This window comes from Rana temporaria, chromosome 3, assembly GCF_905171775.1.
Source record: "Rana temporaria chromosome 3, aRanTem1.1, whole genome shotgun sequence".
In the NCBI taxonomy this organism is placed as follows: domain Eukaryota; kingdom Metazoa; phylum Chordata; class Amphibia; order Anura; family Ranidae; genus Rana; species Rana temporaria.
Window position 1 is genome coordinate 167,360,658 of NC_053491.1, and position 16,980 is coordinate 167,377,637.

A 16,980-nucleotide genomic window follows, 5' to 3' on the forward strand; every position below is an offset into this window, starting at 1 on the left:
AAAAAAAAAAACACACACACACACACACACACACACACACACACACACACACGTTCTGTCACCAAGAGCAGTTTACTATGATGCAACATACCTGATAAGGAGGTACTATATTGAACAGTAAAGCCGTATATAGCAGTACTTCCTTACTGGGAATTTTTTTTTTACAGGGGTAATTCTCACTTTACAATTATTTGTACTCAGTATTACTGGGATCTCCACTTGGTCTCAAACAGTTATGGAGTGGAGGTCCCTGGAGCCACTATTCTGCTTGGGCAATGCTTAGTTTGGTAGTCAGTTGGAACTCATGTCAACTGACCACACCCTCATCCATCAACTGAAACTGTGCCAACACCCTTTACATTTACTCCCTCTAACCCAAACTACCTACCCCCTCATAGCCAACCTATCCACCTACCTACCTCCTCATTAAGGATGAGCTCCGGCGTGTTCGCAAAGCCCACGTGCAGAGCCCACCAGGAAGTCGGCGCTGCGCTAATCACAGGCAGTGAGACACTCGCCGCCATCTGATCCAGGCTGCCAAAAGCCATATGGATGAGTGCTGCCGGCACTGGTGAGCTACAGTTCATTGAGGGAACAATCAATGACAACATGTACTGGGACATACTGAAACAGAGCAGGATCCCCTCTTCGGCGACTGGGCCACTATTCCAACAGAACGAACCAAAAACATACCTCCAAGACAACCACTGCCTTGCTAAAGAAGCTGAGAGCAAAGATGATTAACTGGCTGCCTATTGAGCATCTGCAGGGCATCCTCAAAACGAAAGGTGGAGGAGCACAAGGTCTCCAACATCCACCAGCTCTTTGATGTCATGGAGTGGAAGAGGACTCCAGTGGCAACCTATGAAGCTCTGGTTAACTCCATGCCCAAGAGGATTAAGGCAGTGCTGGAAAATAATGGTGGCCACACAAAATATTGACAGAAGATAGTCACCGCTCCAATAGGGTATATGGATGAATCCATATCCTCTCAGAAACCCAGGTGCCGGCAATGCATGAAGCAATAGTAGAAAGAAATGTTTGGACAGCTGCACTCTGGAAAAACCTTCTTTGAAAACTTTTATCAATAAAAGGCAACCAACACCACACATCACAGCAAAGACAGGGGCATACAGCTGACGTTTCCCACTACAATCAGTGCTTACTTATAGCTAAGCTATGAGTAAGCACTGATTGTAGTGCGAAACGTCAGCTGTATGCCCCTGTCTTTGCTGTGATGTGTGGTGTTTGAAAACGTTTATCAATAAAAGGCAACCAAGAAGGTTTTTCCAGAGTGCGGCTGTCCAAACATTTTTCTACCATTACAAAATATTGACACTTTGGACATTTTTCACTTAAGGGTGTACTCACTTTTGTTGCCAGTGGTTTAGACATTAAATGGCTGTGTTGAGGGGACAGCAAATTTACACCGTTATACAAGCTGTACACATTAGTTTACATTGTAACAAAGTGTCATTTCTTCAGTGTTGTCACATGAAAAAATATATAAAATATTTACAAACGTGAGGGGTGTACTCAACTTTGTGGAGGAAATTATTATATTATAATAGATAGATATATATATATATATATATATATATTTATTATCTATATCTCAGAATGACTAAGGATTTGTAGAGGGAGAGTATACATAGTTGTAGGACCCAATGCCTGAAAAGAGTTTTGTAACTGTACATATCATTGTTTGTACCTTGCTTGTTTCTGGACAAATTGGCAATTGATGCTAAAAGGTAATAAATATTTCACAATTTTATTTTTATGTGACACAAGAACAGTGTCACATAAATGTGTACAGCTGGCAGGAAGGGGTTAAGCGAGTATATTTTTTCAACTGCCACCAAGCTACTCATTCGCTCCTTTGTTCTTTCTCGCCTTGCCTATTGTAACTTCCTTTTCATAAGCCTACATCTCTATAGGCTATCCCCTCTTCAGTCTGTCGTGAATTCTGCTGCCAGACTCATCTACTTTACCAACCGCTAGTGTCTGCCAACCCTCTACTAGTTTCCCATTCATTGGCCAGCGAATTGAGTTAAAATACTAACATACAAAGCAAAGCCTTCCATCAACAACTCTGCCACAAGCTACATTACCAATCTCCTCTGCAAATATCACCAAAACCATACTGCTTTCCAAGACCTCCTGCTCTCTAGTCATCTCATCTCCTCCTCCCATGCTTAGCGGCAGAACTGTTCCAGAGCCTACCCCAATCAGTCTGGCCATCTCCTACTTTGGCCGCCTTTAGGCGATCCCTGAAAACTCCTGTCCACTGGGAAGCCCATCACACCTCCAATTAACAACTGAATTTTTTAAACACTTCCCATCAGCTAATCCCCCACCGTTATAATCTTTTGTACCACTTGCCTCTCCCATTAGATTGTAAGCTCTTATAAGTAGGGCCCCCTTAACCCGCTTGTATTTTATTGTATTGAAAACTGTGCCGTCTCCCTTTAGATTGTGAAGTGCTGCACAAAAATGTTGGATCTATATAAAACAGATCATTATTATTATTATTATTATTATCTGGAAAATACCCCTGCTTACCAGAGTTTGGTTCTGTACTGGCGGTGCCCATTCATAAGTCACAGTCTTGATGGAAACATCTTTCTTCGCTGCCACAGGATTAGTCAAAATCATTACATTCCGCTTATAGGTGGGAATCCCATCAGTTTTCAACTTTGCAATGAGGGTTGTATATTTTGTATCCTCGAACAGCTTGCCAACTTTATGGTCATCTTCGTTATTTGATCCAACCTCATGTTCTTCTTGTCCACATTTACAATTTCTGCATATTTTTCTAGAAGTTTCAAATACATTAGACACACTTAATAGAATCACGAAAGCTAAACTAATTACACCATGCTCATAATCCCCAAAACAGTGACATATAGTAGGGTAGCAAAAATGTAAAACCTCCTGATGTAGACCGAATCCTGCTCAGCAGGGGTCAAGTCCTGGGAAAAAAAGTGTGGGAACTCCCACCCAAGATCCACTCCCCCACCAAAAAAAAAAAAAAAAAAAAAGATACGCTCATATGCACAATTACTAAACCGCATGTTTTTTTTTTTCGATCCACTGTACCTTTGTAATCCTTTATGTTACTGGCCACTTCCTGTATATGGATTCATTGGTTGGGGTGTGGGTATTCCGTAACTTCCTCGATGCCTTCCTTTAAGCAAGTTCTTCATAAATCCTGCGATAACTCGCTGCAGACCTCCGCAATGTCTCCTGGGAACAATGACAAAAGCTCCCAAGAGACATTGCGGCATCGAGGAAGTGACTGAATACCTGCACACTACCCAATGAATCCATATACAGGAAGCGACCAGTAACATAAAGGATTACAAAGGTTCGCCTGCCCCTGACAGTGATTAGAGCCAGGCATCGCCGCTTAGTGAAGGATTGGCTCGGGCGGCTCGGCTGCTCCAAGTCCTGTAAAGGGAACTGCGTTCCTGCTGTGAAAAAAGTGCAGGAACTCCGTTCCCACAGGACTTGAGCCCTGCTGCTCAGGTATGGCTGGTGATTGCAATAATAATTTGTCCAAAAATTGGGTCCACTGTTCTCGGCTAAACTGAATGCACCATTAAACCCAAAAAGCAAATATATATATTTCAGCTTACCAATCATTATATGTGGCAGCCATATCAGTTGTCTTGTTAGGCTTTTTACCTGGTGATATGGCTAGTGCCACACCCTATATATTAATGCCCTCATTCTGCAGCACAGAGGGCACCTTTGGACAGCAGCCTCATCAGTCTGGGAGGGAGGGGAGTGTTTGATGTACTAGCAGATTTAAAAAAAAAATACACTAACAATTCAAAGCCAAACTCCAGATACTACTTTAAAGCAAACTGTTTTTTCCTTTTGGGATATAGGTTTTACAGAAATAAAAGCTGGTCATTGTAAGCATCCCTGCTAATGGTAAATTGTTTGCCTCACGTTTGTAAATTAAATGTTCTGCTGGAGAGCTTGTTCTTTTGAAAAAACAGACTTATTGGCCGCATCTCGAGATGAGAATAAATCAAGACCGAAAAAAATAAATAAAAAATAAAACAAAAACGCACACAAACGCAAAAGAAGTTTAGGAGCTGCCAATGTACCATCTTTTTCTATAATGGAGGTTTGAGCATTACCTCGAGTCTTCCTCAAATGAAAGTCATGGTTTATAAGGTGTGCAAAACTTGTATTTACAAAATTATTCTATTTATTTCCAGATACAAACAGAAAGTCACATCAATAACACTACATCTGATTAGGCAGAGTTAATGTAAACAGCAGAATGAATAACACCTTTACTTGCAAGGGACATAAATTGGGCAACACTTTTTTTAAAACGGAGAGGCCCAGAAAATAAAAATGATTTCTGTACAAGTCCTAATCTAATGAATGCTGAATTTACTTTTTATGTCCAAAACTCAGTAATGGCTGAAGACCATCTGGTCCACTTATCTCTATGTATACAGAAAAGGATCCAGGAGAGCTCTTAGATGCTCATTAATTTCTAACATCTTAAATCAAGTCTCAATTTTTCAGTCTCAGGCATGTTAAAAAGGGAAGCTGCAGAAAGACATAACTTCATAAAAAAAATATTTATGTACAAAACAAAAAGTCATCTGAAATTAGGGTTGTCCCGATAACACTTTTTTAGGACTGAGTACAAGTAGTCGCCGATACCGAATACCGATACTTTTTTTAAAATGTGTCCCCAAATGCAGCGATGTCCCCCCACAGATGCAGCCATGTATCCCCCCATCCAGCCATTGTCTCCCCCCATGCAGCCATTGTCTCCCCCCATCCAGCCATCGTCTCCCCCCATCCAGCCATCGTCTCCCCCCATCCAGCCATCGTCTCCCCCCATCCAGCCATCGTCTCCCCCCATCCAGCCATCGTCTCCCCCCATCCAGCCATCGTCTCCCCCCATCCAGCCATCGTCTCCCCCCATCGTGTCTCCCCCCCATCCAGCCATCGTGTCTCCCCCCCATCCAGCCATGTGTCTCCCCCCCATCCAGCCATGTGTCTCCCCCCCATCCAGCCATGTGTCTTCCCCCCCATCCAGCCATGTGTCTTCCCCCCCATCCAGCCATGTGTCTTCCCCCCCATCCAGCCATGTGTCTTCCCCCCCATCCAGCCATGTGTCTCCCCCCCATCCAGCCATGTGTCTCCCCCCCATCCAGCCATGTGTCTCCCCCCCCCATCCAGCCATGTGTCTCCCCCCCCATCCAGCCATGTGTCTCCCCCCCCATCCAGCCATGTGTCTCCCCCCCCCATCCAGCCATGTGTCTCCCCCCCATTCAGCCATGTGTCTCCCCCCCATCCAGCCATGTGTCTCCCCCCCCATATGCAGCCATGGCCCGCTTACCTGCTACCGCCGACTGTGTACAGTACTATGGTCGGCCAGGAACATTACAGCTTTGAATAGCTTTGTAATGATTGGCGCCGCGCTGCGTGTATAGGGGGAGTGTCTATGCGCGGCGCAAATCATTACAGCTATTCAAAGCTGTAATGTTCCCGCCCGTATTACACAGTCAGCGGTAGCGGGGATGCGGCGTAACGGCGGCGGATTGCGGCTCCGGTGGCGGTGGGGGGTTAAGTATTCTATTTGTGTATCGGGGTGGGGTATCGGCGTCTGAGTACCGCCGAAAAAAATCGGAATCGGTCCCGATACCGATACTAGTATCGGTATCGGGACAACCCTATCTGAAATGCTATTGCGGTCCGTACTCACCACGATCTGCAAAAAAAAATAAAAAATCATGGCACTCTCATCTGGCTACAAGTGCGCCCAGCCATTTTTCAGCTGATCTGTCAACAGGCTTATCCAACTCAATGATTAAGAATCAGTGAAATCAGCAATTTAGAGCAACAATGGGAAACATATGAGAAGTCTTCCATATTGACTGCCCTTTATATAAAAAGAGGAAAAAAAAAAAAAAAAAAAAAACAAACACACACACACACACACACACACACACACACACACACACACACACACACACACACACACACACACACACACCCCCCCCCCCCCCACAGCTTATAATCACTTTATAATCTGCATTTGGCAGTATTCATGCCCAGTTCTAGGGATTCATGTATGCATCCAGAAACTTTGGTAAAACTAGACAAATAGGTAAAAAAAATAAAAAAAAATAAATAGGATGCCAAACCAATGAATCTGGATAATTCAGACTTTTTTTTTCTCAAAAAGGAAGTCAGGCCAGAGTCCAGGAGGGGCAGAGCTGAATCAGTGGCGCTGGCTATAGCCAACAGCGCCGATTAGTGTATTCTGATGGAAGCAGACACATTTTTATCCATGTAAGAGTGAATTAGGCTCTTCTGCATGTACATGTGTTAGCAGGAACCCGACAGGAGAAGACCGCAGACGTAAACAGATAGTGATTAATCAGTGTGGTGCTGCTCTTTCAGTGTCCAATCAGCAGGTTGGGGGGTGGGGAGGCAACGCAATTACTTAAGACTAGGAGGTAAGCGACGTCACTCTTGCTTACCACACAAATTATAGGCACTAGCAGATCTGCAGCTGTTCATGTTAGACCACACAAGGGGATGCAGGATACACTTGGAAACAAAAAAGGGAACACAATGGAAGCATACCACAAACACAAAAATGTATTTAACGAATAAATAAAAAATAAAATAAACCCACACACACACACACACACACACACACACACACACACACGAGAGCACGCTCTTGACAGCCTGTGACTGATGTATGGTTATAGTCTTGGCCAGACACAGCCTGGAAAATGCCAGAAGAATTCTTTAATCTGCACTGTTACCAGCAGACTTGCAAGATAGAGCACTCCAGCTCCTGGATTTTTTTCTGACGGATGTTTGCTCAAACTTGTCGTGCATACACACGGTCGCACAAATGTTGTCAGAAATTCTGATCGGCAAGAATGCGGTCACGTACAACAGCACTATAAAAAGGGAAGGTCAATACCAAGTGCGCCACCCTTTGGGCTCCTTCTGCTAATCTCGTGTTAGTAGAAGTTTGGTGAGAGACGATTCGTGCTTTTCAGCCTCATGCTTTTCAGTCTGTTACAGCGCGACAAATGTGCCATCTCCATTACAAACTCTAGTTTTACCAGACCGAGCGTTTGTCTCGTACTTGATTCAGAGCATGCGTGGAATTTTGTGCGTCGGAATTGTCTACACGCGATCGGAATTTACAAGAATGGATTTTGTTGTCTGAAAGTTTGAGAACCAGCTCTCAAATTTTTGTTGTCGGAATTTCCGACAGCAAATGTCCGATGGAGCCTACACACGGTCGGAATTTCCGACAAGCTCCCATCGAATATTTGTTGTCGGAAATTCCGAGCACGTGTAAGCGGCATAAGGGTCTTTAACCAAATTCTATGCATGTAGTAGTACCAGCATGAAACTCTGCCAAAACGCTTTTATACAGTGGATCTGGAAAGTATTCACCCTTTCAAAAAAATAAAAAAATAAATTATGTTACAGCCCTAGTCCAAAATAGATTACATTCATTATTTTCCCCCTCACAATTCTACAAACAATACCCCATAATGACAACATGAAAGTTTGTTTGAAATCTGAACATTTTACAAAAAAAAATTAACGGAAAAAATCCCATGTACATAAGTATGCACAATTAGACTCAAGTTTTTTCTAGTATGATGCTACAAGCTTGGCACACCTATTTTTGGAGTAGTTTCTCCTATTCTTCTTTGCAGGACCTCTCTCAAGCTTCATCAGGTTGGATGGGAAGCGTCAGTGCACAGCCATTTTCAGATCTCTCCAGAGATGTTCAAATCGGGTTCAAGTCTGAGCTGACTGGGCCACGCAAGGACATTGTTATCCCGTAGTCACTCCTTTGTTATCTTGGCTGTGTGCTTAGGGTCATTGTCCTGATGCAAGATGAACCTTCACCCCAGTCTGTGGTGCAGAGTGCTCTGGAGCAGGTTTTCATTAAGGATGTCTCTGTACATTGCTGCACTCATCTTTCCCCCCACTCGATCGTGTCTAGTCTCTGAGTTCCTGCCACTGAAAAACATCTCCACAACATGATGCCGCTACCACCATGCTTCACTGTAGGGATGGTATTGGCCAGGTGATGAGCGGTGCCTGGTTTCCTCCAGACATGACACTTGCCATTCAGGCCAAAGAGTTCAATCTTGGTTTCATCAGACCAGAGAATTTTGTTTCAAATGGTAAGAGTCCTTTAAGTGCCTTTTGGCAAACTCCAGGCAGGCTGTCATGTGCCTTTTACTGAGGAGTGGCTCCCATCTGACCACTCTACCATACAGGCCGGATTGGTGGAGTGCTTCAGAAATGGTTGTTCTTCTGGAAGGGTCTCCTCTCTTCACAGAGAAATGCTGGAGCTCTGTCAAAGTGACAATCGGTTCTTGGTCACTTCCCCGATCAAGGCCCTTCTCTCCCAATCGCTCAGTTTGGCCTGACGGCCTACTCTAGGAAGAGTCCTGGTGGTTCCAAACTTCTTCTGTGCCTTGATACAATCCTGTCTCGGAGGTCTACAGAAAATTCCCTGGACTTCATGGCTTGGTTTGTGCTCTGACATGCACTGTTTAGTGTGGGACCTTATATAGACAGGTGTGTGCCTTTCCAAATCATGTCCAATCTACGGAATATACCACAGGTGGAACATCTCAAGAATGATCAGTGGAAACAGGATGCACCGGAGCTAAATTTTGAGTGTTATGGAAAAGGCTGTGAATACTAATGCGATTTTTTCTTCATTTTTAATAAGTTAGCAAAAAGATTTCAAACAAACTTCTTTCACGTTGTCATTATGGGGCATGGTTTGTAGCATTTGAGGCAAATAATGAATTTAACCATGTTGCAAGATGGCTGTAACATACCAAAATGTGTTTATTGCTTTCCAGTTCAATGCTAGGGAGAAGTCCCCTAACTTTTCATTACAGGAAAATGGTCACTGGGATGGGGAAGCGTGAGGAAGGGAAATCTTCCAAATGTGACCACAGACAGACACTCCCCCCCCCACCCACTTTTCTGTTATACAACAGTATCTGAAAATTCATTCTGAATGAATGCTACATTATAACTTGATACAATTATAAAAAGTTTCAGTTTTGGTCAAGGATCATTTCTATATACAATGAATATTATGGATGGACTAAGTGCCAGTGCACACTACAGTGATATGAAAGTCAGCACGACTTTGCAAGGCAACTTAGAGGCGCCTCCAGGACAGGCAACTTTGCCAGTGGCCAATCAAACAATAACTCTGTGGGAAGGAGGGGTTTGCCTGAGAAAACCATTTTCTCTTCCTGTAAAGTTGCTTCAGTTAAGACACTGATCAGACTTCGGAGGCAACTTCCATTGAAATCAATGGGTACAAGTTGCCTAGAAGTCGCCTTGAAGTAGTACAGGAACCTTTTCTGAAGTTGGAGCAACTTCAGTAGTGTACATTAAGACTCATTCACTTCAATGGAATTACTCATGTTACGCGACACAAGTAGGATCCCAAGTCGCAGTAGTGTGAACCGGCACTTACACAGAGTGCAGCAGTCTAGCTGCTAGATTTATGTAGCATGTCTTTTTATGTCAAAGGATGGATAAAGTGCCTGATTATGCAGTTAAATAAAATGTATAGAAGAATAAACGCTTACCTCCAAAAATGAAGCTCAAAACCCTCACATTTATCCTTACATTTTAAGCAAGGTGCTCCAGCTCCTTCTTCATGACCTAAAGTCATCTGTTAAATGAAAAATAAAGTGATAAATATACATAACTCTTTCTTTACATTTGCCAGATTCCTGAGCTTAATACAATGATTATTAAAAGAAGACAGGAGACAAGAACAAGAGCTGTAAAGGCAGATTCATGCAGCATACTGTAGATAAAATGGTTTTATATTGAGATCGAGTAAACACAGGCGAAGACATTAAAAAGTCCTGTAAAGCATTTTTTGTCACATTCTTTACATCTTCTGTTTTTGATATACAGCACGAGATGCAGGATAATATTACATTGTCACTGATTTATTGGCGGCATTAAAATACTTTTTGAAAGTAAATTCTAAGACTATTAAGGCAGTGAAATGGAGTCTACATGTCAGATGTTTAAAAGTATATATGTTTTCCCTCATTTGCAAGCTAAAGATTTCTTCAGTATGGCAGCTTGCACTGTACTTAAACCTTTAAAAGGATAACATGAGGGTGTCTAGAGTCCAATTCATCCAAACAACTTAGCAGTTACACAATCTGTCTGGAGGTACAACAATAAAATCCTAGAAATTCAATGAATTGGTCCTTCCAATGTTCATCTTCCCTGCCAGCTTCATACAGAGAAGTTGCTCAATATAGGTTGTGTTTTGTGCAAATCCACAAGATGCGGTCTTGAGTGATTTATGTATCATGGGGAGGAGCAGGTTAGCCTTTGGGTAAGCCTTATTATTCAGAGAGAGGACTTTCTTATAAAAGATTGCATTTGCATTCTTTGTAGGCATATTTAAATGCTGCATTAGGGTGCCTCTATACATGTCATATGATTTGAATTAATGAAAATACTGACCATGGGATATTTGATATATCCAGAAAAAAAAAAAAAAAAAAGTATAAATATTAATAGAGCAAACTAATGTGGGAGTTGCCCCATCCCTCTCTGTGGTGCATATTCATAAAAAGCCCAGACTTAGGAAAATGTATTTGAAGATCCAAGAGCTCGGTTGGAGATACATGAAAGCTATACACTCAAGAAACCTGTATTTCTGCTATCCTGCTATAATTAATAAGAGCCACCAGCCTCACGTTAGCCCTTCTCTTTTCATTGCTAGGCTATTCCAAGGGTCAGCACTTCCATAGACAGGAAAGGGGACTGCACAAGGCCTTTTCATATATTGGCCAGAGCATAACCACTATTGGGGCTTCAAAGCGTCTCCATTGTCAAGGCTATGTGCATCTCTTCAAGATAAGATTGTATAACAGAGCCACAAAAATAGCAAGTTGGTGTTTCCTAAAACAAGAGTTGGGATCCACACAGGACAGTGGATGTGTTTGGAATGGGTCACCGCTTAAAGTGATTGTAAAAAAGGGAAAGAAAAACAAACAAACAAAAACACACACACACACACACACACACACACACACACACCTACTCTGTGCAAAAGAATCACAGTGGCCACAAACCTTCTCTTTTCAAGTCCCCCACAGATGCTCCTAGCCCCTTCCCTTTGTTCCGTGCCCCCATGGGAAGCCGCTTACCATAGGGGCACTCTTGTATACTCACACCCGAGCCACGCTACTGCAACCATTGACAGTCTCGGCCCCGCCACTGGCTTCAATTGACAGCACTGGGAGCCAATGGCTCCCAGTGCCCCAGCAAACTCAGAGACCCGGAAGTGAGAGGAGAGAAGAAGAAGAACTGCAGATGTGCATGACACTCAATTCAATTAGGTCTCAGGTAAGTAAAAGGGGTGCTGAGGGAGCAATGCCGATGCCTAAACATTTTTATGCATTAGGGTAAAAAAGGTTTATGCTTTACAACTAAGGATGAGCTCCGGCGTGTTCGCATGGTACACGTGCAGAGCCCGCCAGGAAGTCTGCGCGGCTCTGCGCTAATCACAGCCAGGGAGACATTTCCCGATCTCTGCAGCCGAGCATCGGGACAATGTCTCCCTGGCTGTGATTAGCGCAGTGCCATGCAGACTTCCTGGCGGGCTCTGCACGTGTACCATGCGAACACGCTGGAGCTCATCCCTGTTTACAACCACTGTAAAGTGCACTTAAATAAAAAACCAACAATGTTGTAGATGCAGATGACCAATTATTAGATGTGGTGGCTCCATTTGTTATTTTACATTCTGGGTGAAGTAGTAAAGCAAACACATTTGTATAGCAAGCATGGTCAGTCTGAAAAGAGGGTAGTGCCAAGCCTGGTACACGCGATTGGATTTTCCACGGACAAAGCGTAGGACTTTTGTCCAAAGGGCATTGGCCATAAATTTGTCTTGCATACAAAAACAGCAAAGAATTGACAGTCAAACACAAAACTGCATGTTTTTTCAGCTCTTTAGCGCCACCCTTTGGGCAACTCCTGCCAATGTTGTGTTATAGTTAGCATTGCGTCTGAGCATGCGTGTTTGTACTTTGGATTTTTTTTTTTCCCCTGAAGGACTTCCGTATACACGAAGGGAAAGAAAAACAAATGCTGCCACCACATCTAAGAATTGGTAAGCTGCAGTATAAATACATTTTTAATTTCGGGTTTACGGTCACTTTAAAGAGGTTGTACACCTCAGACATGAAAAATGTACATAGCATATCCCACTATAGTGTGTACTAGCCTAAATCCAAAGCACCAAGTCTGGTTCCTCTCCGATTTCTCCTCTCTGCATGATTCACTCCTTATACAATAATCTGACACCTCAGCCTCAAGGGAGAGGGACTGGCCGCTTCCCCTTCCGCACACAGCATACTCAAAAGACTCAGTTCTAGGGTTCTCTGAGCCAGTGAAGGAGGGCGTGTTCCTCCCCTATAATCAGCTATCAGATTTCATGGAGTTCTGTGCTCTAGCTCTACAGTGTGGGGTCAGTTTATGAAGCAGTGATCAGTGCTGATCACAGTCCATAAACCGTTTATGAAACAGAGATAATCGGGGGAGAAACGTTTAAACATGTTCTCCCACCGATGATCTCCTCATAGTGAGAAGTCTCATTGAATGACACAGAAAACTGACAGTTTATGAAGCTGCGATCTCAGCGCTTCACTGGCGATCGGTGTCAGAATTCACCAGCTCAAAAAGGTGGAGAATCGTGGAGCGAAGAGAGAATCTGGGGGGGGGGGGGGATCTGAGGAGGAAGATTAACTTCTTTCTACCTTGTTCAGTCCCCCCCAACACTGTAACCATGTCCCCCTGTAATATACACACACACTATTTTTTTTTATGTAGGGGGGGGGGGGGGGACTAGTTATTTTAGCAACATTAACCACACCGTCTGTCCGTGTACTGAGCGGTGATTATTACTTCCTAATAAACTGACATATCAGTGTTTCTGTGAACTTCTGGTGCTGCAGTCTCGTAGAGTCTCACAAGATTCCAGTATTAGGGGCCGTTCTACTGTGTTGGAAGCGTTGGTAGATCAATTCACTCCTCCAAGGGTGAAGTGATGTACCTTGCTTCATAAACAATTCTTTGCCATTTGTATGCAATACAAGTTCCTGGCCAACGCCCTTCGGACAAAAGTCCTACGCGTTGTCTGCAGAAAATCCGATCGCGTGTATGAGGCTTTAGAAAGACAAAAAAAATAAGACAATCTGAAAGAGAAAAAACTGTTGCGTCACATGGACAGGCAAGCATGTTGGGAATTTACTTTGCTGGTTACAAAAACATGTAAACCCCAAAGCCCTCTTCACAAATCACTTTGCTTTAAGCCTAGTACACAATGTCAGGCGGCAGGGACATTCGGCCGTGTGTACTGCAGCCGGTTTGTCATTTTTTCCGTTCAGCTATGCTGGGTTGAACGAAAAACTAGTAGTGCACTAGGCTTTAAAATTGTGATGCGTTAAGGCATCCTATTCATTTTGAATGGACCGAAAGGGCATCACATTACACAAAAAAAAGATAAAAAAAAATATCACTTATTCATTTTTCCATTTTTGTGTGGTGCATCCACAAGGCAAGTCATGTGGTTTATGGTGCACTTAAGAGCAGCCCTTTAAATGAGCATTTATGGTGCGATTTGAATGTCTAATTCAAAAAGTTTCCACTATAGTGGCTAGCCCTTGCTTTCTCATGTCTCACTAGTTTTGCACATGTTGATGCGTGTACACACACACGTTAAAATGTGTTTTACCTGGGTTTGAGCCTAAAGGGTTTATAACAGGGGTTGACAAATTTGCTTGGAATCTAGGAGCCAGCTAAAAAAGTTAGGAGCCAGAAAACGCGCCCCGTCCCGACGAGCTTGCGCGCAGAAGCGAACACATACGCGAGCAGCGCCCGCATATGTAAACAGTGTTCAAACCACACATGTGAGGTATCCCTGCGATTGGTAGAGCGAGAGCAATAATTCTAGCTCTAGACCTCCTCTAACTCAAAACATGCAACCTGTAGATTTTTTTAAACGTCGCCTATGAAGATTTTAAAGGGTAAAAGTTTGTCGGCATTCCACGAGCGGACGCAATTTTGAAGCGTGACATGTTTGGTATGAATTTACTCAGCGTAACATTATCTTTCATATTAAAAAAAAAAATGGGGATAACTTTACTGTTGTCTTATTTTTTAATTTAAAAAAGTGTAATTTTTTCCCAAAAAAGTGCACTTGTAAGACCGCTGCGCAAATACGGCATGACAGAAAGTATTGCAACAATCGCCATTTTATTCTCTAGGGTGTTAGGATAAAAAATATATATAATGTTTGGGGGTTCTAATTAGAGGGAAGAAGATGGCAGTGAAAATAGTGAAAAATTGCATTAGAATTGCTGTTTAACTTGTAATGCTTAACTTGTAATACCAACGGCCACCACCAGATGGCGCCAGCTTACACATCTGGTGGTAATAACTTGTAATACCAACGGCTCACCACCAGATGGCTCCAGCTCAAAAAAAAAAAAAAAAAAAAAAAAAAAAAATTTTTTGCCCCCCTTCCAAGCCAAGTCGCCAGGACCCTATTTCTAGTCGCCATGGCGACCTGGCGCCTGGGATTTGTCGAGCCCTGGTTTATAAAATATCTGTTGTGTTTACCACCATAAAAAAAAAGGACCCTTTTACACAAGGCGGACTCCGTTCTGATCAGCAGGGGCGCTACTCACAGATCACTTGCTGATCAGGTAAGAGAGGAAGGATGACAGGTATGTATCTGCTCAATTTATGCAGAGTGGACAAACCGAGCATGCTCTGCTCTATGGGGGAGGGAGGGGGGGGGGAGAAAGAAGGAAGAGCACACTGCTGTCCATTTATACACGACTATTTCTGATCTGATCCGCCTATAAAAAAAAAAAAAAAAAAAAAAAAAAAAAGATGGACGGATTCCCTTTCCATTAGTTTTTAGAGGACCAGATGGAATCAGCGGTAGGCAGGTGTAAACAGACAGTAGTCCATTTACACCTGCCAGTCCACGGGGTGAATGTACCATCCAGGTACGCCTGAAAAAAATTATAGGTAGACCTGATTGGAACAGTCGTGTAAAAGGGGTGCTAAATGAAAGCAGTCTTCAACAACTTCAGAGTTTAACATACTAACTTTTTTATGGACTTCAACAAAAACACATTCTGTAGCTGCAAATTAGAATCGTGTCGCAGTTTGGATGTATTCTGGCAACCTTCTATATACAAAAAGGGTTTCAATTTATGCACGTATATATATTTTTCAGATGCCTGGTTTGAATGGTCTGCTTCAAAATCAGACCCTAGCAATTCAATGGTATGAAGGTCAGGATTTTGACTTCACCTTTCTAGCATACAACATATTTGGTTTAAACTACCCTTTTGTAAGGCCCAACAACAAAAATATAATATACTGCAGCATAACCAGTCCTTGGATAGGGTGACTGCATTTTTTTCTGGCTTTTTGCTAAATTTATCTGGCAATCCTGAAGTTGACAGTAGCATTGCAAGTTATCCACTCGCCGGATTTCTGACATGACCATAGGTAGTTTTTTGCTTATCCAACAGCTAACAAAAACACTTATTGGTAAAATAAACACAACAAAAATGCAGCAAGTAAAAGAATTGTGCAGGTTTTCACATTGACGTTATATTTACATGTGTATTTTGATCATTTACAGGTTAATTGACCCTTCTAAAATTTACATCAGAAATAGAGGTCTTGGGCAGTCCATAGATTAGTCAGTTTTTACATTCAACTAGAAAGATGAACGAACCCCCCCCCCCCCCCCCACAGAAATCGTATCTGTGTGGATGGAGATAGCCTCTCCACTAAGCTATATAATTTCTATGTAAAGGAGAAATAAATCTGCGCTGAAAACCCTTAATAAATTTATTGGATAGGATATTACCGCGCTACCAAAGATGAGGGAGGGGGGTGGGGGAGAAAAGAGGGGAGGGGAAGAGAAAGATAGTAAGGGAATACTGCTGCAACACTGAAGGTGTATCAAACCCCAAATTGTTAAAATAAATAAATAGTGCTGCGCTGTGTGATAGGGTAGATGAATGAAAGAAAAGACAGTTGTTATAACCGATATGTGAACATCAAAAAAATATTAAATCGCTGATATTGGTGATACAAATGACATCCAATCAAAAATACAGAGTGCTCAGTGATAATGAAGCATGCACTGCTATATAGTAGCAAAGAAGTCACGTGTTGTGACAAATACTGGACCTGCTGCGGTATATTCCTTACAGTTTCATCCGATCGAATCACCAGTTTAATACGACATTTAGGCAGAATAAAGAGAAGAGAAGCCTCATTGTGTAGTATAAAAGTTCAAAAAGGTATTGATTTTAAAAAAAAATAAAAAAATAAAAAAGGCACTGCAAATACACCAGAAGACATGCAAAGATAAAAAACACATAGCTGCAGCTGACAATCCGATCGGCTCTTGCATGGTGACGTATAGGGTACTGACTCCACCCGCCGCGTTTCCCGTAACAGGATTTTTCTGGGAAAGAACAAGATCTCCTTTTGAACTTTTATACTACACGATAAGGCTTCTCTTCTCTTTACCCTGCTTAAATGTCGTATTGAACTGGTGATTCGATCGGATGAAACTAAGGAATACACTGCAGCAGGAATCCAGTGCAACACGAACGTAACTCAGTGCAATGTGAACGGTGTGTCCTGGGAGGAGGAATCCCCAGATGATCATCCTGGTTTGGTTGGATGGAGTATATCATGATAAGCATCATATGATCTTCTATCTGGTAAGCGGCAGTGAGCGCCTTTCCTTATTTTGATGAACAGAACATCCGAATACTTTCACCTGCTATCAAGTTCTTCTTTATTTCATTTAACATGGTCCACTTTTTTTGTATATAC

The 16,980-nt window shown here is 42.7% G+C and overlaps 1 protein-coding gene across 1 annotated transcript in view; it reads right to left on the reverse strand.

Annotated features, from left to right (window-relative positions):
* Positions 1–16,980, reverse strand: part of TES (testin LIM domain protein) — a 70,172-nt gene that overhangs the window by 17,098 nt on the left and 36,094 nt on the right. Inside the window, exons 2-3 of the mRNA XM_040343777.1 lie at positions 9,654–9,739; positions 2,563–2,815 (exon numbers count right to left, since the gene is read on the reverse strand). Coding sequence (XP_040199711.1) covers positions 2,563–2,815; positions 9,654–9,739 — 339 coding nt within the window. The remainder of the gene's footprint in view (positions 1–2,562; positions 2,816–9,653; positions 9,740–16,980) is intronic.